The following is a 24825-nucleotide window of genomic DNA, read 5'->3' on the forward strand; positions in this document are numbered from 1 at the left end:
TCTCATCAAATGTACTGTACGTGTCTTGAAATCCACAGGTTCATTCCGTTATGGCCTTCATGATAACGCAACAAGCAGAAGGCGTGAACCCAATAATTTCTACTAGTCATAACTTAAAACTTTATAGCCTGACTATATGGAAATAATATCGGGGAGCGAGCGAGTGAACGAAGGGCGAAGCCGCGGGGAAATTTGAAAATGGCAAGAAAACCGCCAGCTGCACAGGTTAAAAACTATCCTGCATTCCCGCTTACCAGGCGCTTGAAAGTACTATGAGCACAAGAAAGAAAGGGCCACGCGCCCTCGTTTCCGTGCTATTCTCTTTGTGGCTTGGCGCTTTTTTGCTGTTTTTTTTTTCCCTCTCGCTAAACAAACCGCCAGCCATGCAGGCTACTCACTGGTAAACATCCTGTGTTACTAACAAATAAAAAGAGACAAAGAGTAATACTTTTTTGGCCTCCTTCTCGGCTGAGCGGCACAGTTACATCACACAGGTTTCCTAGTCTCCAAAGCGACTATTATTTGTCTCGTGACCAGACGTTCTAGTGTTGCGTGATATTGCGTGACGAGACACATAACGGCTGCACGGGAAACTACGTGTTCCTGGAAATAATAAAAGCTGTATCCTCAGTTGATAAGTCAGCTTGGAAGCACGGATCACGGTGATGACCAAGTTCCATAATCTTATCCGTGACACAGCAAAGCGAGCAATTTTTGTCCTTTCAAAATGTCAGCCAAGTTTCAACGACTTTTCTTTTCCCTCTTTTTCACTGGTTTATCATCATCACTGCTGTCAGACTCATGATCTGAACTGCTTTCACCACCACTGCTGCTACTGCTACTGTTGTCGCTAGAAGAACTGCTGCTTTCCTCTGAGGAGTTACTCTCATTGCTGCTATCTGTGGTTGAAGACTCGTCGGATTCATCACTTTCATCTTCACTTTTACCGCTGCCTTTCCTATGGATAAAGAAATAAAATAATGTGGCTTTGCCTAAGCCTAGTGGTGTTTATCTCAATACAGTCAAATCTGTATTAGGCAAAATCCCAGGAATCCCTGGGGGTACTTTAAGAATTGTATGGGTGGGGATGTGCCGCTGGAACCCCCCTGACTATCAGCCTATACCAGACCTTGTTCAGCTCAATTTCATTACACTGTACTCGACTGAACTCCCAAAATCCCTAGAGTTCTAGAGAGTCCTAGAGTTGCTATTTTCCAGAAAATATTGAGGTCAACACTTTCTTAACTATTCAGCTGAGTTGCGGGTAAATTTAAATTTGCCGATTTCATTTTAAAGTGTCAAAAAGAGATAAAATGCAACATTGGAGACCTTTCATTCAAAAATGAGGACAACTATCTATGAGGACAATATTTCCCAATACTAAGTAGTGTGCACACGTATACCAACACTATTTAGGTAGGAAATTGTGGGAAAATACACAACAGGTTTAAGCAAAAATGTGATAGGGGTGGAAACAAGTTATCAAAGGTTAGAAGTTTTATGATTTTGTGATCGGGAGAGGGATCAACAGGTGAAAAACAAGTACAATAGAGCTTTCTGGGATGTATATTTCATAAGAATACATGAAAAAATTCAAGTGAATACTCGTCCTTGTAATAGTCCTTGTCCTCAAATATAAAGGTCCCTATTATCAATAGCCTCTCACACAGATGTTCTTAGGGTTTCGTCACTATTGTACGCCTGTTAAACCTGGACATTGACAGCAGACATCCTAAAGAAACTGCAGGCCACTGAGATGAGATGCTTTAGGAAACTGCTTGGCATCTCATACAGAGATCACATTACTAACAATGCAGTCACAGACAGAATCAGGCAAGTCATTGGGCCCTATGATGATATCTAACCACAGTAAAGAAACGCAAGTTAAAGTGGTTTGGGCATGTATCAAGATCATCAGGGCATCAGGACAGTGCAAGGAGGGAGAAAAAGGGGCCAACAAAAGAAGCGTTGGGAGAACAACATCGCTGAATGGACAGGGTTGAAGTTTTGAGATGCCGTAAGAGAAGCTGACAACAAAATAAAATGGAGGGAGAGGGTTGCAACGTCTGTGGCGCCCCAACGGTCATTGACTACAGGATAAGTGCAAGTGTGCATGCAGGATTGCGTGACGAGCCAAAAAATTGTCTGTGACAACTTGATTCTGTGGGTTCACTCCTACTTGTTCCTGTGGTGTGTGAGAGAGGGGGAAGAGTAAGAGAGAATCCTGGAAAGAAGGTTGTGTTTGTGTGGGAGGCTACATTATTAACATAAACATGAGTAAAATGACTAAGATGTTGGGATACCTTTTGTTTGCTGTTTTGTTCTCTGTTTCAATGACCTCACTAGAAAGAATTAAGAAAAACAGCAAATTAGGAAGCATGCATCAGAAGAAAACAAAGGATCTCTGACTCTTTGTATCCAGTTATTAACACCAAGAGTTAATTAGCAACTGGATAATTAATTAGCAACTAATTAGCAACAGTGTTTTGACTGGCTTAGCCAACAGGGCAGAAAAGCATCAAATTATGCCCCAGAAAAAGTCATCATTAACCACTCTTCAGATTCTTCTTACAAAATGAAATTAGTAGGTGGCAGGTGAGGTGGTCAGAAAATGATTCAACAAAATGATGTGTTACATTGGTAGTGTAGTGAGGACACACCATTCATGTTACAACTTTTATTCAACCACCTCCACCTTGAACACCTATCCTCTTTGTACCTCTATAGCACATAGGACCTTCACAGGGCTTTCTTACTCTCTCTGACAGTCAGTTCCTTCTTCTCACATCTCATCCCAAGCCCCCAACCCCCTTCTTCCTTTACTTTTTTCCTCTGTCCTACTCAATGTAGTTTTTGGTCTTCCTCTTTGTCTCCTTCCATTTGGTTTCTAGGTCAATGCTACATTGTAGTCACTGTTTTGGTCTTGTCTCAGGATGTGCCCAACCATTTTCCATCATGTTTATGCAATTCATCACTAAGTGCCTTCATTCCTGCTCTGTTAAGCAACTCCCCTTTTGTGACATGGTCTTGCCATCAGATATGCAGGAAAGGGAATTTTATCTGCCAACTGAGATACATCATAATGCATGTGTCACATGCCCCCCAATAAAAAACTTCCATAACAAGCTTTTAGTTCACACACACGACTTACAATAATTTCATTCAGTAACCATTAGGGTGAAAAGCAACCAAATAGGTGACACTGGATATCTTACCAAGATATTTGCAACCTCAGCATTATTTGCATGATTTTGGCAATATGGTACCGAGATTTAACACTCCACAAATTTTGTCAACTCGTGAAAATCGCTGGAATATCTTTGTACCAGTTGGAAGTCATCAGAATGGTTTTGGCACTGTTTGGAAGTTGTTGGATTGTTTCACATGCATTTAACTTAGAAAAAGTTGGAAGGTTTAGAAATTTTGGTGCTTGGCATAGTTAGTAGAGTTCCACGATTCTAGTCGCACACTCACTAAAGAATTCTAAAAGTAGCCCCTCCAGTGGTGTAGTGTATCGAGCGACTATACGGCTTAAATACTTTCAAGGAACACAATGAGTCAACAAGCACATGGTTCGGACAAAAAGAACAAGGAACACGACAGGGGTCATGTGACCCCTAACAAGTTCCCAGGACCACACAGTCGGGGAGGGTGGTCACCAAACGGCTGAAGGACTGGAGGAAGCTGATGACCATAAACCCCAAGTTTGGGCTGCCCATGATCTACCAGTTCTCTCCTGAGTTTCTCCAAGATGGCAAAGGAGTTTTCCGGGCTGTGTGATCAGACCCAAATTATCAGTGTGTTTTGTGATCGGGGCCAAAGTAGTAGGCGTGATTGGGCATAGCAGCATGATACTTGATTTTCTATTTTCACAACCTGTGATGCATGCATGATTTTCCTTTGAAATTTCTGTGATGGTTAATATCATTATTTTGAAACTAGAAGCAGAGATAGTTATGACACCAATTTCTTGCCATTTTTTTCACGTTCATCGACCTCTGATTTCATCAGATCAAATGATAATAGGATACTTGTTAATGTAGTTAATATTTTATTTTTCTGTGATGCGTGATAGCTTCAAAAAAGTGGGCCTGATGGGTGCTAGGTACCCCACCCCCAAACCCTTTTGTCACCCTGTTTCTCGTTAATTCCCACCATCATGTAAAGAAATTTTAATTCTTTACCGAAATAATCGCCGAGCCTACCTGTTAGTTGAATCAGTATTTCCTTTCTCAGATTTCATCAATTTTATTTTCTTTTTTATGACAGCGGTTCTTGAATCTCTCTGTAAGTACTTGCGTTTGTTGGTACATTCATACGTCCAATGGCCAATTTGTAAACACTTCTGACATCTTTGATTTCCCGCCTGTTGTTGCCTTAAAACGCAAATTAAAATGTTTAAGTAAATGGAAAGCTGTCCCAAGTAGACTTAGAAGGGAAGAATGCATGTCAGATTTTCTGTTCTAGGAAGTTTTCTCACCGTTTTTTGTCGAGAATGTAAGACCTCGCTATGGACGCCATCTTTGTTAGCCACTAGTACCCAGGTCTCCCATGTGTGTTAAAAGGAGCGGGCGCACAGGCAGTATCATGAAAGCATAGCCTCAGTCAACGTCACAGGGGCTATGCTGGTTCATAAAAATGTTTCTCCCCTCTGAGAACGAGACTCTTAGGGCCTGTTTACATGAAGGCATGGGGGATCCCAGGTAGGTGAGGTAACCCACCTGTCCATATAATCTCTCATTTTAATTTGATCATTCAGGAGAGGTGACCCCTTGTGGGTTACCTCACCTACCTGGGGTCCCCCACCTCCATGTAAACACGCCCTTAAACTTTTATTGTTGGTAAAACTTATGTTGGAAAATGCCCTGGGTGCCAGAGACGTTTCATGCATGGTCTTTAAGAGTGACCTGCTTCGCCACTTGTGACTTCAGCCTCCGAGGGAAAACACCACACGCGAGAAAAGGCCTCTGATATCCAGGATAGTGAGAAAACGATCAGTATAAGATTCTTAGAAACTGTTTACCTACCCCTCCCCTCAACCAAGGTTCACACAAATTTCTTACTAAGGGCAAAGTGTTGTACTAATCCCCTTGTTACATGGTTGCAAACCCTTAGTCCCTTTCTCGCTTGTCTCCCTCCACCTCCACCCCCGCACTCCCCACTCACAGTCTAACATCTCAACAAGCCTGCCCCGCTGACAACTTAGCAAAACTTGATTGAGCTGGTACAAAGCACCAGTCTCACCATAAGATTATTGGAAAGACAATTCAATGTTTAAATACCAAACATTTTGTACATATATTTGCCTTCAGCTTATCACAGTCATAAATGCACTTCTTCAACTTTATCTACTGACATCTATTTACAAGTACGCTGTGGCAGGAAGTATTCACATGACTTTGTCAATGGACTTATCATTCAGCTGTAAGTACTTCAGGGCCACAGTTACTACTGACACTTGTTATTAATCACAGGTAAGACTCTAACTGATCAAAAATGAAATGGACAGAAAGGAGGCAAATGCAGCATTATTTTACTTGCTGCTGGAGAAAACGTCTCTTGTTTCAATAGTGACTTTATGATTTGACTTCGAGTACGAGATCGAGTACAAATACGACTTTGAAATTTCTAGCAAGTTTTGTCACTCCTCCCTGTTACTAACCAGGACATAGAAAGAAAGACATAAAATTGTTGCGACAAACGCTTATCTGGAGCTCATGAAATTGGTTTGAAAATTTGTACTTAACTCAATCTGATACTTGAAGTCCAACCTATAGCCTGTAAGCAAGCTCTATGAATTATAGTGAGCAAAGCAAGCCGCGAGAAAACATGTGAGCAAGTGACAAAGCCACGAACAAAGGAGGAGGAAAACTTCTTTCCACGCTCCTCACACTTGCGTCTCCCTTTGCATTCTGGCTCTCACATAACTTCGTGCGACTACCCCAAATAGAGAGCTTGCTTTTAGGCCATCCAATCTACAGGTCTCATAACTCAAGGTAACCAGATCATTCCTGAGAATACTAACATCCTACTGATTCAATACAAAGTGGTAAAATCATGACTAAAATGCAACAAAATGTAACTAGAAAATGTAACACTTAAATACTATGATACTGAACTCCTCTAAATAATGGTCTCTACCATAGAATACAAGCAGACTCTCTTTTTGGCAATTCTACAACTGGACTGTGACTAAGACTTCATGCCCCAGGGTATGCGATTAGTAGGCAGGAAGTCAAACAGCTGGGAAGTTCTATTGGTTCTACACTGGAACCACAGGACATGCATAGTGTCCGCATTAACTGGGTGTCTGTATTAAGGAGGTTAATTGTATACAAAATATATGAGCTTTTTCTTTGTCCGGACAAACAAAACTGTGAATTACAAACAGATATCCGTATTAAGCGGGTGTCTGTAGAGGGGGGGTTCCACTGCATTTTCTTTTTGTTTCCTATGACAGTAGCCAGAGATCATGCTCATAGTCATCAGGGAAAATCCCCGGCTTCCAACCTTTAGTGACAGCCCTCCTACAAGCACCATTTCACATTGAGAGACTGCTTGCAATCTACATGTAGTCAAACTAAGGCTTGCTGTAATAATCATAATTATCAACATGTACAGTTTAACACATTTCAACTCATAAAATTACATCAAGATAATTTTCATGCAAAAAAATGGAAGAAAATTGCTAGCCAACACATAAATATTCCTCACCAGTGATGAACTAAAGGCATAATAATATTATTCACAATCCAGAAAGGAAATAACTTAAAACGTTAAAAAAAACACCTCTCCCATTGGCTGGAAAAAACTGTCATATTCTTAAGGGTTCACAACTCCAAAATTAGTTCATTCTATGACATTTCCCCACCTCTAATAACAGTAAAAAAAAAATGACTTTTCACTCATCAGGGTCAAAAGAGGGTAGAGAAGCACTCTTCAGAATTGCCTACATTGGACAGTTCAGTGGTTTTTGCAGCAAAAAGGAGTGTGGAAAGATCACTAATATAATAATATTACCGCAAAAGAAACAACTCATTTTTTATCTCCTTTCAAGTAATTCAAGTGAATCTCAGATGCATACCTTCACCATGTTAACCAGAATCTGAATTTGAAAATGTTTTAACCTTGTGCCCTTTACAAGAGCAAAAAGTTCTTGGGTTTTGCATACTTTCTTTTTTAATGAGTGCATCAAAAATCTATAAAGTAAAATTAACTATTGAGTCAATGAAATGTTGCAAGGAATGGTGCCCAAATATTTCTGCACTATACATAGTTCTAAACCGAAAAGTCTTCATTCAGACAAAAAAGACAGTAATTTGTAAATAAACTTGAAATGCTTTGGCAAACAGGAGTTCTTTCAAGGATCAGCTTTTCCTGCCTTCTAGGGGAGTCCTTCTTGGAGGGAGATGACTAAACCCTCTCACCCCAAGATCAGTAATGAAGAAAACATGAAGTTTAGTTCTAACTTTTAAGTCTGTGGAGAAAAACCTATGGCGTTCAATGAGATCTCTCACACTGCACTTTCACATGGTCGTGTTATTTTATTTCGTACGTAATTCTAACTTTTGAGTCTGTGGAGGAAATCTTATGGCGTGACCATTCAAATGGAACCTTTCTCACAGTACTTTCACATGGTTCTATTTATTTCGTACATAATTCTAACTTTTGAGTCTGTGAAGGAAATCCTAAGGTGAGACCATTCAAACGAAACTTCTCTCACGGTACTTTCACATTGTTCTACTTGTTTTGTACACAACTCTAACTTTGGGTCTGTGGAGGAAATGCTATGATGTGACCATTAAAAGAAAACCTCTCTTGCAGTACTTTCACATGGTTCTATTTGTCTGTTTTCCAGTATTAAGTTTTTGCAAAATGTAATCTGCCAGTTTCCTTAATTTTGATTTTGTGTTTTACACTTGGGGACACAGGGTTAAAGGAGCTAAAGACAAAGTGCAACTGGTGTGTAATCCACAAGTCCATAAATGCATTGCCTCAAGCAATAACCACTCTAAAATTTAAAGCCTACGATACATCTATTTACAAGCCCCATTACGAGGGTTGAGATACCTCATGTGTACATGATAAGAAAGCACTGATTGTAATGATAAATTTCTAAGCTTGCAAATTAGGATGATCAACTAAGTTAGATGTTGAACTTGATTGATCTTCTCTTTCCCAATTGACCTCTGCACTGACATGTAACACACGGCCAGACCCACCAGAAACACTGGAGCTTTCTGAAAAGAATCATGTTAAAACAATACTGCTGTTAGTTTCAAGAGAATGGCTTTAATTCTTGACCTGCACGTAGTACTTCTTTTAAGATTGGCACAACTGAGGCTTGCCCTTTCTGTGAGTCATTATGGCAGGGACTAACTTCAGGAAGGAGTCTACTGATAGGAAGCTGGCTGTAATATTAAAGAAAGCTTCAACTGGAAGTTCCAAATTTGAACCAAAATATTTTCTTTTAACCTCCAAGATCCTGCTTTTAATTAACACTGACTTTCACACTCAATACAGGACAGAATGCCAATTTCCTATCCATCACATCAATAACAGCAACTGGATTTCAAGAAGAATTATCTTCAAACCAGATGCAACAAGAAATTAATGTTCTGGTAAATAAGCATGCAAAGAAAGTTGAGTGCAATAGCATAGTGCTGCCAGGTGAATTTTGTTCTTCACTTTCATGATGGGAAATGAATTTTTTTTTTTTTTTTTTTGGGGGGGGGGGGGGGGATTCAAATTATGGAAGTACTGTAAGACAAATTGTTAAAATTCCTAATGAATTCATGTGGATTAAAAGCTGCTTTTTAAGTTGATCTCACAAAATGAAATTCCTGCTTTATTATTACAATGAATTAATAAAGCAATTAACTAACTCTCTGGTTAGTAGATACTAGCTACAGAATGAGCTACAGCTTGCTCAAAGGGCACGCCTGAAATTCGTTAACAATAACATGCCTCGAATCGATCCCCATTACATGAATGGGTGAAACTTGGATTAAGCTACCTGATTTGATACCATCCTGTCATCCATCCTATATGACCACCTTGTTAACGGCAGTTAGTACAATCTGCTTTTTTTGTGGCCTAAAAGTGGACATCTTAATGGGAACTCTACTGTATTAACCCTTTAATCCCCAAGCTCCATATACAAATTCTCCACATTTATCTCCATACATTCCCTTTAAAAATAGTTGAGAGAAGTTGGTTTAAGATCAAAGCATTCTCCCTTTGGTAATCAATTTAGTAATTCTCATAACCTTTACACTTGATGATCTGCTGATGTTGTTAGGAGAACATTGATGTTGGTCACTCTTGAGACCAAAAGGGTTAAAAGCAGTACATACCTGAAGTGTCAGAACTTGGCCTACGTTCACTAACTGAAGGTTCAATTTCATTCATCACCACACCCTGGTTATCAGCAGCCGTGTGATGATCTTCCTGCTCAGTAGTAGCAATTTCTACATCTCTGCTGCGAACCTCATCACTGGCCTAAAGGTTACCAAGGTAAAGGAGGAAAAAAGAGAACTAAATTACTGAAAACAAAATTCAACCCTTCAAGTAATATACATGATGTAGGTCAAAATAAAATTCAGGTCCAAATGGTTTCATCGCAGTTATATTCTCACCTCCTTTCTTTCCTTACCCTAATTATTCTTGACCATGAACAATACACTATTTTCACACAATGCAACTTGTTTACCCCAAAATTGCATAACCATTGTCTTTGATTTCGCCTGTGGCAACAGTAATACCCAGGAGAAATTAGGGCCTGTTTATATGAAGGTGGGGAACCCCAGGTAGGTGAGGTAACATGTGGCGGGTTACCTCACCTAACATGTAAACATGATCACATTAAAATGAGAGATTATATGGACAGGCGGGCAACCCCACCTAAGCGGGTTACCTCACCTATCTGGGGTACCCCACCTCCATGTAAAGAGGCCTTTAGAAATAACGGTATGCAAAATTGTTTGGCCGGGGTAAACAAGATGCATTTATGGTCTATGTGAAAATGGTGAATTGGGAATAACAGACAAAGGAAATATTTCTTGGCTTATTTTATGCCAAAAATTTGTCTGTGACTCCAAACAAAGCTCTGGGTGCCATTTGGAATAAGTCTCAGAGCTGTCAATAAGATTTCAAGTCGCCAGGTATATAGCAATTTACTTATAGGCAGGGAATAGAACTGTTAGAAAATCATCTTGTTCATATTTTCCCTTTGCTTCCTATAAAATAACTACACCTACAAAGGTAAATATTCAAGCACACCAATAACTGCTACTATACAAATACTCACAACTCCCAATTCTTTTAAGATGTTGAGTTTACACATTGGACAGGTCCTGTGCTCTACCAACCATGGATCAATACACAGCTTGTGAAACTCATGCCTAGAGAGGTACACGTCATCACAAAGTTACAAACCATGCACAATCAAAGTTGTCACAATATATAGTTTGAAGTTACTTTAAGAAAGTTAAGAAAAAGAATCTCAGGGCAAATGGGGTCTTTCAGTAACAATAACGGTTTGGAATATTAGCTCAAAAGCAGAGGAAGCTATGGAAAATGTATGAAAATTTATTTACTAACATTAGGCTTTGGAGCACAAAATAAACTTTCATCTTAGTCATAACCACGTTTTCAGGTGTCTTATGGTAAATGCAGTTTTTGAAGAATCAGGATTCCACAGTCTGCAGCATTTTGTCTCGAGTTTCATTTCATGGGAACACAGCCAACAGGCCTAACTGAAACATTACACTATCAAAATAGTTTTTCACATACACAATGCTGTAAATTAAATATCATGGGTTACAAGTCCAACTAACAACAGTGCTTTTCAAATACAGAAAACAGTAAGCGGCTGTAGTCGTTCAAATGTTGGATATCAGTATCCATCAGATATATCACTATCCAGCAGATAAGTATTAGGACAAACATAAACTTTTTTTGCGCTATCCACTGGACAGAGATTTATTTATCCAGTGAATAGCATTATCCACATTTTGAACAACTGGGGCCAGATCTACATTTATATAAAAAAAAAGGAATCAGTCTGACTACAGGTAACCACACACGCTGAGATTTTTATGGTTACAGACACAAAGAAATAAAACTGTTTTCCAAAATAATAATAACCATTCTACTTACTGGCAGGGCAATATACGGACCACATCACTTGCTTTATAACCATCTAAACACACTGCACAGTTGTCTGATTCATCATCTTCCGTCTAAAAGCAAACAAAGACATATCATATTTTTATGGAACGCTTGCATAAAAACAAAACTCTTTACAACAATCTTGTAAAGTTGTGTTTTTAGAGGACTTGGAGTGATTACTAAGATCATTTTGACTATTGTAATTGTGTTAATATTGTGATCGCTGAGGTGATACTTATGCTACACTGTTGCAATAGTGAATTTACTATTGCTGTAGTTGTTATTCAAGTAATAATCAAGAGAAGTATTATTTATTGTTGGAGACATTCTACTAGCCACCAGTTTTAACTCAGACAAGACTCTGGGATTGTTCCTTTGGGGTTAAAACCAACATAAAAATCAACTTTGGGTATCAAAACTGAGATCAAAACTGACATAGAGTACAGAATGAAGCATAGACAAACATAAACACAAACATACATAGACAAACACAATATGTCAATATGCAGAGGTTAAAAAGTTACAAATAAAAGCTGTTTCTAAAGAAAGAAGTAGAGACGGTAAAAGTCGATGACTTACATGAGATCCATTGATGTGGACATAAACAATGTCAAAATTTCTAGTAAGGGTTTGAAATGTTACTTATATTATTGGGCTTAAAAGGAAAACTTACAACAGACATGAATAGAGTCTATTTTTACCCAACATGTCACTTAAGTTATGATCAGTGACCTCAGATGTCTATTATAAGAAATATTAACTTACTTCAATTCCTCTTTCATATGTCTGAGGCAATAATTCCTAATTTCTTGATAACTTTGATTATTTTGTTTGAAAATTAGTTGTTAAAGCCAGTCTCCAGAATGGGTTCCAAACCAAAAGTTGAAACTAAACCTAACAACATTTTACTTATCCTCGTGAACAAAAACATTTAGGACATTGATGCTTAGGTTGCACAGTTTCAATAGTTATTATTTCCAACAGTAGAAATGTTTGTGAATGGGAATTTTCTTACCAAATTCACTACTGAAACTAATGATGCACAAAAACTGATAATGATAATTTTTCACTGAATTAAATGCAAGCACCTGGTTTAGCATTTAGAAATAAAGACACGTTCCTCTTTTCTAAACATAAGGAAAGCAAGTTTCATGCATCATTTGGATATCCTGATAGGAACAAAATGCATATAATGTGATGTGAGAACTCATTAAACTAATATATCAAGAGTATTTTCCCACACACATGATAATGGTCTAGAATCATATCTAAAAACCCTCTACATTGATCCTTGTGCTAACAAAGTCTTCTTTTTTATACAAATATAACCACTTTTTTACCTTCTTGCTGACTGTGCGGGTCGGAAGCTTGGCTATGGCTTTCTTTGCGGCTGAAGTTAGACGTTTCTGTGAAGAAAAAAAACAGATTAGATCACATATGGAAGATTTGACCACATAAATTGTGAACTAATAATATATCAACAATCAAATCAACACTTGTTTGGTTTTTTGGTTTCTATAACAACACCAGTTAGTTGCAATATTGGTTCACTACATTAAGGACTTACATACAAGTCCCAAAAGAAAGTTACCAAGAGAAAAATCTAGCAGACAATATTTATTTTTCAAAAAAAACCAACATATTGTGTGTGTCTGTTCAGGGAAAGCAAATTAGCATGTAATAAACACCTACAGGTGCTTTTAATAGATCAAAATTTTTAATAAACAGCCACATTAAACATTGAGGCAACACCACTGGGATTTTTCCTTTTTTTATGAGCCTTTCAACCATAAAAAAGGCATCTCAAAAATTGAAAAATACCACATTTTCTTCTACTGCCAAAATTACATAATCACCATGTTCGGTTAGGTCATAGACTGGAAACGTAGAGAAAAATAGTAATGAATACGATTTGTTGGCAATGCTGAGGCCAATCAACAAAGCAATCATCAAAGACATTTTCCAAAATACGGTTACCTCTACACACTTGCATCTGTTGCCTGTGCCTGTCTTATGCAAAAAAGTACACTTTCCAAGCCTAAAGGGTTTGATAGCATTCTTTCCTGCAGCTGTTTGGAAAGACAGGTGTATATAGAAGTCTGTGTGATTTGTGGTTGTCCAGATTTCACTCACATCTCAAGTTTTAGATTATTTAAAAGATAAAACTTGCCAAAAAACAGTATTAGTCTTTTCACAAGGCTTTGACTTTCCTTGTTCACTAACCATGACGACAGTAAATCTTAGAGGACAAATTAGTCACGGTGTACAAACTTTTCATCAAGCATGAACATTCAAAGTTTACATTATGTAATCACAGGTGACTTGAACCAACAAAGACTACCGTTGTTCCACAACAAGCAAAAATCATGTTACAAACATGACAACTTTATGTATACCAAGCAGAAACTTATCTGACAGCTGCCGTAATTTAACAGTGAAGCAATTTCCTATGTCAAAACTTGTCCTAACCAAAGTTGTAAACCGTACATTTGTAAATGAGAATCCTCTAGCTTTAATTTCGACCAACTAATGCTACTACAAAAAAGCCATTCCAAATGAGAGATACACTGTTTAAAACACTCACTCTTCCATCATGAGCAGCATGCAATATTTTTTAGGGCAAATGTTGGTTTTCAAAAAAATGCCATATTTACGGCCCTGAGGCAAATGAAAACAAACACTGGTATCACCTTAGTTTTCACATTTGCCTTGACAGTGTTTCAAGTAAGCTAAACAGAAGGAAAACCATGGGATCATTTAACTTGAATACACAGACCACCAAAGGCGGTTCACTAGCGTTTTTTGTTGCAACTTGTTTCATAATAATGTAGAGTGATTAGTTTTGAATGCAATTTCCGTGACGTAAAACCTTTCAGAATTCCAAACCCGTTAATTACGAAGACCGAATGAGGAAATATACCACAGAAATGCAAGTCAACAAACACTTGCTTAGTTCAAGTTTTTGCAGTCCGTGAATGGTTGATAAACCAATAAAACAAAGTGTCAAGTGACAGAAACTTGTGAATATTAAAAACCAAAACATGCTGACTAAAATGTGCTATCTTGATGAATTTACATTAACTGCTTTCTAATACAACACCTACTACAATGGAATGGCTATTTAGTTTTCCAATCCATATTTTCGAATCGTTTTCGTCTGGCTTACCTCGGTTTTGTCGCGTGCGTGGACGTAGCGAAACCTTTGCACGTAGTAAAAGACAAGCCAAGCGAGAGAAATGACCATAAGCACGATAAATGAGACTGACACGAACAAGACAGAAGTAGGATTCACTCCTTGATATTTTTCTTCATACACTTGTCCTACCGAAATAGCTATAAAAACTGTTTTCGTTCGATTAACTAGCGCCCGGGCAAGAGCTTGGCCAAGACTCTTTTTCACTGATACAGCCACAATGCCAATCGCTTCGTCGTGAGACATGGTTACAACGTTACCATTATTATTGTCGTAAATTATAACAGCCGTAGCGTTGTGCTTTTTGGCATTATTTATCTTCTTCTCGAAATTACACTCTCCTCTTTCGATGAGGGCTATCCAAGGGATTCGATCAACCATTACGTTAAATTCCTTACAACCATTGACGTTGGTTTCCATTAACGAGTAAAGCCAACCTCTGGCTTTATGTTTTGGGCTATCCTGGCCAAACTTGGCTTCATCGTCATCATAAGGCATTACACGGCATTTCTTAGCAGATCCATCGCATTCAGTTATATTCAAAGTGGCCTCTGTATATCTTTTACCAGTTCTCTCGTCGTAGAAACTACAATTGACAAAATTCCCGACGCACGCAAACAACAATAAAACAAGGCTGGCGCTTGAACGGCCCAGAAAACAAGTGCCAGTCAAAACCATCGTCCCGAAGAAAGTGGAAGGTTTAAGCAGATTATGAAATTGGAGGTTGATAAGGAAGTATCACGCGTTGAAGCTCTTGCAACAGGATTTTAAGCACAAGTAACCAAACAATTCTACCGCCATCTTGCCATCCTGATAAACTAAAGCGAAATGGATCACGTGTCCTCGATGACACACCTGGGTTAATATTATGACGTCATAAGACTTCACGGAAATCGAAAGCGAGCGAAAGAAGTCTTAGTGAAAAGAACACCCCCTTTTTCCGTCTTTTTTATTGTTTCGCTTTTCCTACCTCGGAACTTTATTCTTGATTCACGGTTTGATTAGAAAAACTAGGCACGTAGAGAACAGAAATTCTCGATCAGATTATTAATTTTTCGAGCAGCAACAATTATATTGGATCGACAGCTGTTGAGTTCCAATAAAAATATGAGTGCAGTCAATCCTTCCCTTGTGATCAATACTCACTGACCGCAAAACAAGTTTATGATCTACGTTGCATCGTCATCCCCTTAGCACAAAAATAACATTCAAATAAGTAATTGTTTCATAAAGGGTTTTGGATAGTTCTGAATATTATCGTTTTTCGTTTTCACAGAATGATGTCTTCCCGATCCAAATAAATCCCGCCTCTGTCCAATTGCCGTCTACGGCGTGATTAGGCTAACCACTATGCTGTATTGTATATGCAAGGGATGATGTGAATTGCTCAAACAAGTCTATAAATGAGCAGAGCAGCGGGGCGCGGAAACTGTTTGCTACATTAAAAAGACTCATTACCACAGGCAGCCCAAGCGTGATAATTTACAACAATAACAACAAATTAAAACTTAGAAGAGTTCTTATCGATTTGAAACGATTAAGAATTACTGGATGATGATTACATGACGTGAGCCGAACGATCAGGTGGTGCTGATTCATCAACCATTTGAAGTAGTTTTTTATCTTTTCATTTTTTCAATGACATAACTACGTAGAAAGCTCTTGCGGAGAATCAGGGACTCCTGGTTAAGACTACCAAGAATTTATCGCCGTCGCACTAAAAGAATTCGTTACTTTCCAATGCCCGTAACTCAGCTAGTTTACCCCCCCCCCCCCCCCAAATTTTGCAAACGATTTGCTTGTAATTTCTCCTGGGTATTACGGTCGTCCCGAGAGACAGCGTCGAAAACAATTCTCATGCAATATATTTTTTTTGGGGGGGGGGGGGAGCAATGCGAACTGTAGCAAACTGTAAGTTATGCGAGTCACAAATCTAGCTTCTGAACTATAGAGCAGATCGTTCTCAGTATTACCAACAAATTGACGGAAAAAGCGTTTCTAGATACCATGTTTGTGTAAAACTCTATGGTTATAAACTGCTCAAGAGTCTATTTGTCTTTTGATTAAAAAAAAAATTCCGTCAGAGCAGATTTTGATGTTATTTGTCCACGTGACCATTGTTATGTTAAATCTGTGGTTTTTGTTCACTTGTTTATTTATTTCTTTTTTTTCTGCTGTTTTGTTTCGGAATGTCTCAGAGAATTCCAATATGGGTTTTAGTTAAGAGACTCACTGTTACCACCCAGATCTGGATAATGACACGTCATCAGTATGGAATTTCTACGCTCCTTCCTCAGACGTCATTTCGTGGGGAAACCAGTGGTAGAGTCGCGAAATATCGGCGGTCTTATCAGGTTAACTTTCTCTTGGAAGATATATATCCTTGGGGAATCAATAAGGTGCGAAACCATGTTGGTGCCATGTTCTATTAATTCCACGACAACGATTGCGAAAAAACGTACTACCACACCTTTCCAGAGTTGTCACGCGAGCCAAGATGATGTGTGCAGCAAATCTCACGCAAGAAATACTCAATATTGCATGCAATATACATCACACGCCGTCAACGCACCATGCGTGCAACATTAATCGATTTCACCAAGCCTGTCCACGCAAAATGTCGTGCAAGTAATGGTAAGTCTCTTATTTCCTGTCACTGTAGTTCTAGCCTGTGTAGCTGGCGGTATGTGTAGTAGTCCTTTTTTTGGAACACGGCTCCGCCGCCAAAACTTTAATCTCGCACCCACACAATACCGCCAGCTACGCAGGCTACTGTAGTTCAGACTTTTGTGACTGGTTTGTACTAGCCTGTGTATCTAGCAAGCGGTTTTATTCTGGCGCGCAAATAAGCTTTGCATGTGTGCTGCCTCCTCCTCCCCTCAAACAAAGTGGAGAAACAGCTGGACACAGGCTAAAACAAGCTCTACGTGAACAAGTTAATCTCGTTGTTCTCGTCCCAATCTCCTTCGGGAAGCCGCTCTCGCCTTCAAATAACCAGCTACGCAGGTTTGCACAAAATTTAATCTCAACCACTGGATAGGCACTCCAAATATCATAGCTGAGCCCTGTGCTTGCTTGTACCGCTCAAACTGGGCGTGTGTGCGTATGCGGAAAGCGACCGGCTTTTTCGTCGCGCTCACAGTCCACACACGCATAAGGCCCCTCGCACTCGTCTCATAGCCTGCGTTGCAGCCGGCCCACGCACTCGTCTAAACCATTTGTATAGCTCTATATAGAAGGTTTAGAGCGTTTGCGACGCAGGCTATCGTTTCACCGCCTTTCTTTTTTCTAGGCACGACGGCAATGACAGCGAAACTTCACCTCAAAAGTGAATTCTCACTGTTTAAAACCGCACTGCTCTTATCTTATTTTCGTTCAATGTCATTGTTGTGGGAATTTTTCTGGAGTTAATTCAGGTTCAATTCAGTGTAAAGACTGTATCCCCGAGTGCACAAAAAAGAAAAAGAAAATTGTCTTGTGTTCATGTTCTACACAAAACGTGAATCTGGGAAGTTTCACGTTATAATAATAAACGATACTTTAAGGGGCCTCCAATCACCTAAAGGTGGTTTTCAGGACTCGGGTCCTTAGCCTGCGTAGCAAGCGTTTCTTTGCAGTTTAGGAGCAAAGAACGATCGAGGAACAAGAGTCAAAGACCGCGGTAAAAATGGCGCAAGTAAAATATAATACATTAAAAATACATTAATACATTAAAATCAACTTTGTCCTGTAGTCGTGCAACACGGCAAAGAAATTTTTCCAAAACGCGTGATGCAGGTGCAAAAATTAAAGTTGTTGTTTGGCTTATTAATCCTAGTGCTTTTTTGCCGTTCTCGTTGCTTAAGCTCCCTACAGATAAAATACAGAGTTTGTGAACTGTTCGAGCGAATCTTCGTTTACCGTAAATCCTCTGTTAACCCCCGGGGGCTATTTATTTCAAACACGTTTAGGGGGGCTTAATAGCGCTTATTTAATTCAGCGAAGATGGTATCAGCTCTCCATAAGAAAGAAGTTGGAGTTCATTCAGCTGAGGATCAAAAACAAATCCTAACTTCCAACCCGTGAATAAACAATCCCGGATCAGTCCAAAAGAAATTTTATGGTCGTGATTGATAAACATAGTCTATCACTTCTTCGTGACGACTAATGGCGGCGAGGGGAGGGGGGCTAAAAGTTTTTTTTTCAGAAAATCAGTTCTTGTTGCTACAAAATCATGCGCGTTTTAGCGGCCCAGGGCAAACTTGTTTTGCGGCAAGTGACGTTAACTTCCATATATAGGGTGACTCCCGAGTAATTTTATCCAATTAGAAGCCAGTATTCACGCAACTTGCAGCAACATGAATCGTTGCAAGACAGGTTTGAAAGTGGGTTGTAAAACGCGCAACATCGCTTTTAAACTCGTTTTGCATCAAAGCTGCACGTTTTCATCGCCTGTTTTATCGTACCTTTCGCAGAGGTTTCCCGCCTCATGGACCTTTCGACTTTCACGCCTATAAGAACTTTGCATAGGGGACATTGTACTTTTTTCTACAAAAACACTTTACACGGTTATCATCATCATGGACAGAGGTTAAGCCCGCTCCCGATGGCACAAGGATCAAATTTCTAACATTTGATAACTTTTTTCCGTCTCTACGAAATTCTCGATAGAATTCGTAGTAATACGACGACGGCTATCACGTTTTTCCGCCAAAACGACTCTGGTTCGAGACGTCCTCGTCTCCCTATTAGAGAGATTAAGATTCACGTTTACGCTAAACGGCAGACGTGAATTTGTAACACGTGACCAAGTTTACCCCTTATTTTCCGTTTACTCTTTAAAGCTTATACACAAAAATAAGTAGTTTTATGCCAGTTTTATCCATAGGAATCGTTCGGGACTTTTTATCTGCTTATTTTCTATTCTGAGAAATTCTCAACTTGAGTCTGACGTTTGCCGTTTACGGTAAACGTAGGCTGCGTAGCAGGCGCTTGGAAGTAGCTGGCACAAGAAAACACGGGTGCGCGAGGACATACGCGAGGGGAGAGGGAGCCCTGTGAAAGCGTGTCTCCCTCGCGCGCTCCCGTTCTCTCTTTCGCCCACTACTTCCAAGCGCCTGCTATGCAGGCTACGGTAAACGTGAATCTTAATTTCTCTAATGCCAAAAATGAACGTCTGAAGGGGGAGAGGCTAAAATGCCGACGTATGTCAGCCTGGAAAACCAGACAGAACAAGAAAGTTCACAAATGACACACTTCGCCAAGGGGGCTCAGCTCTTTATTACATGTTCACATTTAATCCATGGGCACAACAGTTGTTTTTTCAGACACATAGACACCGTCTAAGAACATACGGATATCTTTGTTCTTGACTGTGGTCGATTGCTTGATCAAAGCCGCTGCAAATAATGACAACAAGAAATTCTGAGTTGCAAATAATTTTCAGTATCAAAATGGTAAATGACATCTAATGAAATCCAACCACGGACGAACAAAATCAAGAAAAGTTAACAAGACGAACAAGAAAGCCCTGGGGGGCAGACCAGGGCTGCAAATAATAGGCCCTTTGCAGCTAGCCATTCACGTGGTACAAAACCGCCACGCTGGAGAGCAAAAGTCGCCCTGGGACAAGACAAACAAAAGACATACATAATTTCAAATGGTAATTTTCTGTGTTTGTCTTGTCCCAGTGCGACTTTTGCTCTCCAGCGTGGCGGTTTTGTACCACTTGAATGGCTAACCGCAAAGGGCCTATTATCCGCGTTTGTTTTTTAAGTAATGATCCGGGTAAGACTGGAAGCCATTTCTTTTGTTATGGCGTTTCACACAGAGAATGCATAAACCTACAAAAAGGCAGTTTACGAAATAAAATGTATTGAAACTCCATTTTTAAAGGTGTTTTTTTTTTCTGTAAAAGGATTGCGACCAATCATAAGAGTTATAAACAAAAGCCAAGAAAAGTTAGAATTTTACAAGTTCCGCACATAGGATTTCTGTGTTACTTAGACTCAAGCGAGATTTTGTTATAGGGATGTTGGTTAGACAACAAAGGATTAATATACATGCTGCTTTGCGAATATTTCGTAACATTATTTGCAGCCACGGTTGGACGACATTGCACATAAGCAGACAATTATTTGTAGGCAGTTATCTGCAGGTCAAGTGGTGGGCTGTTGGCCAATGAAAAGGAAAAAAATTGCATTGAAGGATAATATTCCTTATTGAAAGAGCATATGTCCAGCAAGGTCGGAAAAAACTTAAAATTGAACATGGAAGGTGCAGGATTTGCCTGCAAACTGATCACCAATATGAAGGAAACAAGTAAAAAAGATATGAAAAACTTTCTTTCATGGGAAGGGTAGCATGGTGATTAATGTGCAAGTTAGTTACCTACCTGAATTTGAAACCAGCTCAATGTCATTGCCTTCCAAGACAATTTCATCTTTCACAGTTGAGTTGGCACAAGTCACTCCAGGTCTCATCCTCACTCGTCTCACATATTTCTCACCCAAGAAGTTACGTACCTCTACCAGGGTACCGTTTTCTGAGACAGCAATGTTGATGGGGAAGTGGGCGTACACTGCCTTCATTTTGTATCTGAAACCCTAAACATGTTTAAACCCGTCAGAAACGAGAGGACAATTTAATTCACAGTCCTCTTAATCAGTCCATATTCAGATTCCAAATCTGAAATCTAGGCACCTATCTCAGATTGCTTCTTGAAAAGCCAACACTGCCAGGGAAACTTCCCATACTTTTCTTGAACAGTTGTGTGGATTCCCACTGATAAAGGAAGGGTGAAGGAGGAAAAGCCAATGGCTTAACATCATTGCCAAAGGATTGATGCAATCATCTGAACTGATATAATTATATGACCTTCAGGACAACCAACATGCTCTTACCAGTTTTTAACAACCCTAGTTCATGGTGGTTAGGCCAGGGTTTGAACCCAAGAGTCCAGCTCACCACCACATCAAATTTCATGAAATGCACTTCTCAATTTGAATAGACATTAAGATAAAAAGGTAGTGGCATGCCAATCTTTAGCAAATCAAATGGAGTAAAGTCTTTGGATAAAAGTAATGAGCTAAAAAATTAAGTGAGCCCACAGGGTCCTTTCTCCTAAAAAATAGTAACCCGTGATCAGGCTCTCCCCCTTTCTCTTCCCTCTACTCGTGATTTTTTCACCCTTTCCCCAAACAGAGAGCCTGTTTGCAGGCTAGAAAAATAGGGGCCCTAGTAGGCCCTCCAAATATAAGCCCTCCAAACTCGTAACACAAACCAACCTCCATTAAATAGCCCCTTCAAATATAAGCCCCCCAGGGACTTGTACTTGTACTGAAATTGCCCTCAAATACAAAGTAAAACAAAGCAAAAGCGGTAAATTTCCTTCCAACTATAAGGCTAGCCCAACTGATTTTGAAACGTAAATTTCCCTCCATAGAGAAGCCCCTCCGAACATAAGCCCCTCCAAAAATAAGCCCCTCAAAAAGGGGCTTTGAAAAATATAAGCCCTAGGGCTTATTTTAAGAATTTTACAGTACCACACACAAACCAGTTAAGATGGCACATGCCCAGAAGTTACATTACTAGTCCATCATTTGACCCTAACAATAGTTATTTTGTGATCAATGAGATGGCAATTACATGCAACTAAACCATGTATACACATGTGAAACCACTGTTTCTATAAATTATACATTTTCACCAAAATAGGCACTTTTTTAAATAGAAAATAATTGGTTTAGAGTTGAGATGAATTGAACTTACATATATGACTCCCTTGATCATATTCTCAATATGAGTGCAGATGGTCTTGACACAAGCCAACTCTTTACGGCTTGCAAACCAAACATCGACTCGTACCTTCTTCTTACCAATAAGTGTCAGCTCTAACTTCAGGTGTCTGAAGTTTCTGACAAGAGTGCCACGAGGCCCTTTGACTGTTACTTCACGGCCATTCAGCTTGATACTTACTGTACATGCAAATAACATAATTAACATGAGCAACACTTGGGTTTTTAAAATCTAGAAAAAGTTTCCGGAAAATCCAGTTGGGAAGCAAAATAATGGAACATGACTTTTGGGGTCATTCCAGCGGAAAATTTCTGGGAGAAATGGAACATCCAAAAAGGTAGTCCTGTTTTTCTGGACGGAATATTCCAAATGGAAATTTGGGTTCCATTTCTTCCCGATAGTTTTGGGTTTAAAAGCGATACGGCACACAGCTGTATCAGCTTTACCTTTCTCTTTCTCTCTTCCCTTTTTTCACTAGCTTTTCTGGCCCAGTTTGTTTCTTTAGCTGGACGTTAACTAGGCTCCATTTCCATGGAGAAAATATTTTATGGGAAAGCTTTTAAGGATCTAGGATTAGATGGAATGAAGTGCAGACTGTGGTGGGTAGTCAAACCAAATTTTCATCAGACCTTTTGGGTCTACATGTTTTTTCCCCTTTTTCATAGTGTTCATTCTGGCATGCTTTGAGAGACCTCTTCCCCAACCCCTGCACAAGTTAGATGACAAGGTTGTCTTGACCATTAAAACTGACAATGTCACAAGCTGCACAAAAGTGGATTCACACCAACAGTACAGTTTTGGGCAGTTCAGGGGCAAATGGGTTAAGGAAGCAATATAAAATGATTGTTACCAGAGACAGATACATCAGTTTAAAAAGACACCAAAACAAGTACTCTCTTATCATACCATTTTCAGGTATTGAAACAGTCTGACTTGCCAGAATGGTCTTCATGGCTACAGATCTGAAAATACAAAAGTGAAAAGTTTGTTTGTGTCTACTTAAAAATTAATAAAAAAAACTATGAAAACTAAATGTAACAATTTCTAAGGTATTGTACAAACCATTCATTACATTGGGGTTACTTGATCTCCGGGCACTAAGTCAAATCTAAGCCTGGTTCACACTAAGGCTTGTTTCAAACTCTGTGCTACTGCTATGGCAAACTCAACTGATGGAATTAAATTTGACCTTTGCATGGCAGTAGCATGACATTTGAAACCGAGTTGTACTATGCTTTGCCTTGTGAAATGGTAGTAGTCAAACTTGGTTTCAAATGCCATGTTAACGTTACTGCCATGCCAAACTCAAGTCATATGACATTTTTAAAGTTCAATGCTTTGTTTTCAACAACAGCTAATATATTTACAGATTATAGTATTAAATTTGATGTCTGAATCCGAATTGTGCTACAGTCATGCAGTGCTGGCAACTCTCCTGGATAATCCAGGAGACTCCAGATTTTGAACAATATCTCCTGGTCTCCAGATTAGCATATAGTACGAATATCTCCTGGATAATCGCTGAAGTTTGCCATTTCTTCTATAGACTCGACTTTCTGACGATAAAATTTCAACCTTTTTGCATTGTTTAAGGTATTTTAATGTTAAGATCGAACATTTCCTCATAAACTCTGGTATGCCATTGTAATATAATAATGTGATTGGTGGGAAGTAAGCGAGGCAGGTCAAATGTTACAATGCCATCAACATCTTTTCTGGGTGTTTTGTGTCATCACAAATTCGTGATGATGGGAGTCAACGAGTATTCTTTGTAGAAATGACGTCATGTGCCCTGTTTCATGTCGTCATCTATCATCCCTTTCCTATCAGTTCTCACTATTTAAAGACGTAGGGGGTTGACAGCCCTGGTCATGATACACGGTCTTCAAAGGGCGAATTGAAGACCGTAGTAAGACCGTAGTTGAGAAGAAATAAACACAATTAAGTTGAGAGCCAGTGAAATCATTTTCACAGACAATGAAAAAAAATTGATATCCTCTGTTTCTTGCTTTGTCCATGTTCTTACTATACTGCCATGCCATTAGCGAGTTACCTAAAATATCTGCGACTACGATACATACATATAAGATAAGCGTAAGCTACGGAGATAAAATTTAAAAAAAATACAAAATACAACTTCGGCTTTGTAATGCAGCTCAGGTCTTTCTCTACGATACCACAGAAAGCAATAACAGTGGCTAACGTGTATATTTTGATTTGTACAAATCAACTTTATTATGTGAAGAAGCGTTTAGCCCAATTTTAGACATCGTTTGAGGCAAGGTTCTATTCCAAACACGGACAACAAGAGGAAGATTTAATACAAATTGTCAAAGGGAAAACAAGTGTACAGACTAGTTTAATAAAAAGGTATTTATTTATGTATCAGATATGTAATAAATGATGATGGATGACGCTGGAAAGAAGAAAATAATCGCGGATACTGAACTACATTCTCACCTTCTCTGAAGATGGAAGGAAAGAGAAAGAGCAGGAAGAGTGAAAATTGTTTGGTAGCCAGGCCATGTGTCAATTGTCCTCCTCTCTGAGACCCCGTTGTGTCATACTAGGGCAAATTGACCGGGCGGGATTTATTTTTTTTAATTAGTATTGCCAAGTTAATTTCACTCAAAATAGTAATAATGTGATACAAAAACAAAAACTGAAATATGGGAAGGAATATA

At 39.1% G+C, this 24825-nt stretch overlaps 2 protein-coding genes across 2 annotated transcripts; both read right to left on the bottom strand.

Moving 5' to 3' along the window:
• Window positions 1-358: 358 nt before the first annotated feature.
• Window positions 359-15197, bottom strand: LOC140949144 (RING finger protein 150-like). The gene is made up of 10 exons (XM_073398375.1): window positions 14339-15197; window positions 12513-12578; window positions 11161-11243; window positions 10310-10403; window positions 9357-9501; window positions 8122-8240; window positions 4481-4533; window positions 4206-4376; window positions 2304-2342; window positions 359-958 (listed from the first exon to the last, which is right to left on the bottom strand). The coding sequence occupies exons 1-10, from the start codon at window positions 15041-15043 to the stop codon at window positions 742-744; spliced, it is 1692 nt and encodes a 563-aa protein (XP_073254476.1). The 5' UTR covers window positions 15044-15197; the 3' UTR covers window positions 359-741.
• A 4403-nt stretch (window positions 15198-19600) lies between these two features.
• Window positions 19601-24652, bottom strand: LOC140948184 (large ribosomal subunit protein uL6-like). Its single transcript, XM_073397407.1, has 5 exons — window positions 24602-24652; window positions 23048-23103; window positions 22115-22320; window positions 20739-20949; window positions 19601-19743 (listed from the first exon to the last, which is right to left on the bottom strand). The coding sequence occupies exons 2-5, from the start codon at window positions 23091-23093 to the stop codon at window positions 19640-19642; spliced, it is 567 nt and encodes a 188-aa protein (XP_073253508.1). The 5' UTR covers window positions 23094-23103; window positions 24602-24652; the 3' UTR covers window positions 19601-19639.
• Between the last annotated feature and the right edge of the window lie 173 nt (window positions 24653-24825).

This window comes from Porites lutea, chromosome 9 (genome assembly GCF_958299795.1).
Source record: "Porites lutea chromosome 9, jaPorLute2.1, whole genome shotgun sequence".
Taxonomy (NCBI): Eukaryota; Metazoa; Cnidaria; class Anthozoa; order Scleractinia; family Poritidae; genus Porites; species Porites lutea.

What these genes read in the sequence shown, in the direction of transcription:
- LOC140949144 (XM_073398375.1), bottom strand. Translation starts at nt 15,043, where the DNA reads ATGGTTTTGACTGGCACTTGTTTTCTGGGCCGTTCAAGCGCCAGCCTT. An exon ending in ACGCACGCGACAAAACCGAG is followed by an intron (nt 12,579 to 14,338) that starts GTAAGCCAGACG and finishes TTTTCTTCACAG; the next exon opens with AAACGTCTAACTTCAGCCGC. An exon ending in AATACTGATTCAACTAACAG is followed by an intron (nt 2,343 to 4,205) that starts GTAGGCTCGGCG and finishes AATTCTTTCTAG; the next exon opens with TGAGGTCATTGAAACAGAGA.
- LOC140948184 (XM_073397407.1), bottom strand. Translation starts at nt 23,093, where the DNA reads ATGAAGACCATTCTGGCAAGTCAGACTGTTTCAATACCTGAAAATG. An exon ending in TGATCAAGGGAGTCATATAT is followed by an intron (nt 20,950 to 22,114) that starts GTAAGTTCAATT and finishes AAACATGTTTAG; the next exon opens with GGTTTCAGATACAAAATGAA. An exon ending in TGAGCTGGTTTCAAATTCAG is followed by an intron (nt 19,744 to 20,738) that starts GTAGGTAACTAA and finishes CATTATTTGCAG; the next exon opens with CGGCTTTGATCAAGCAATCG.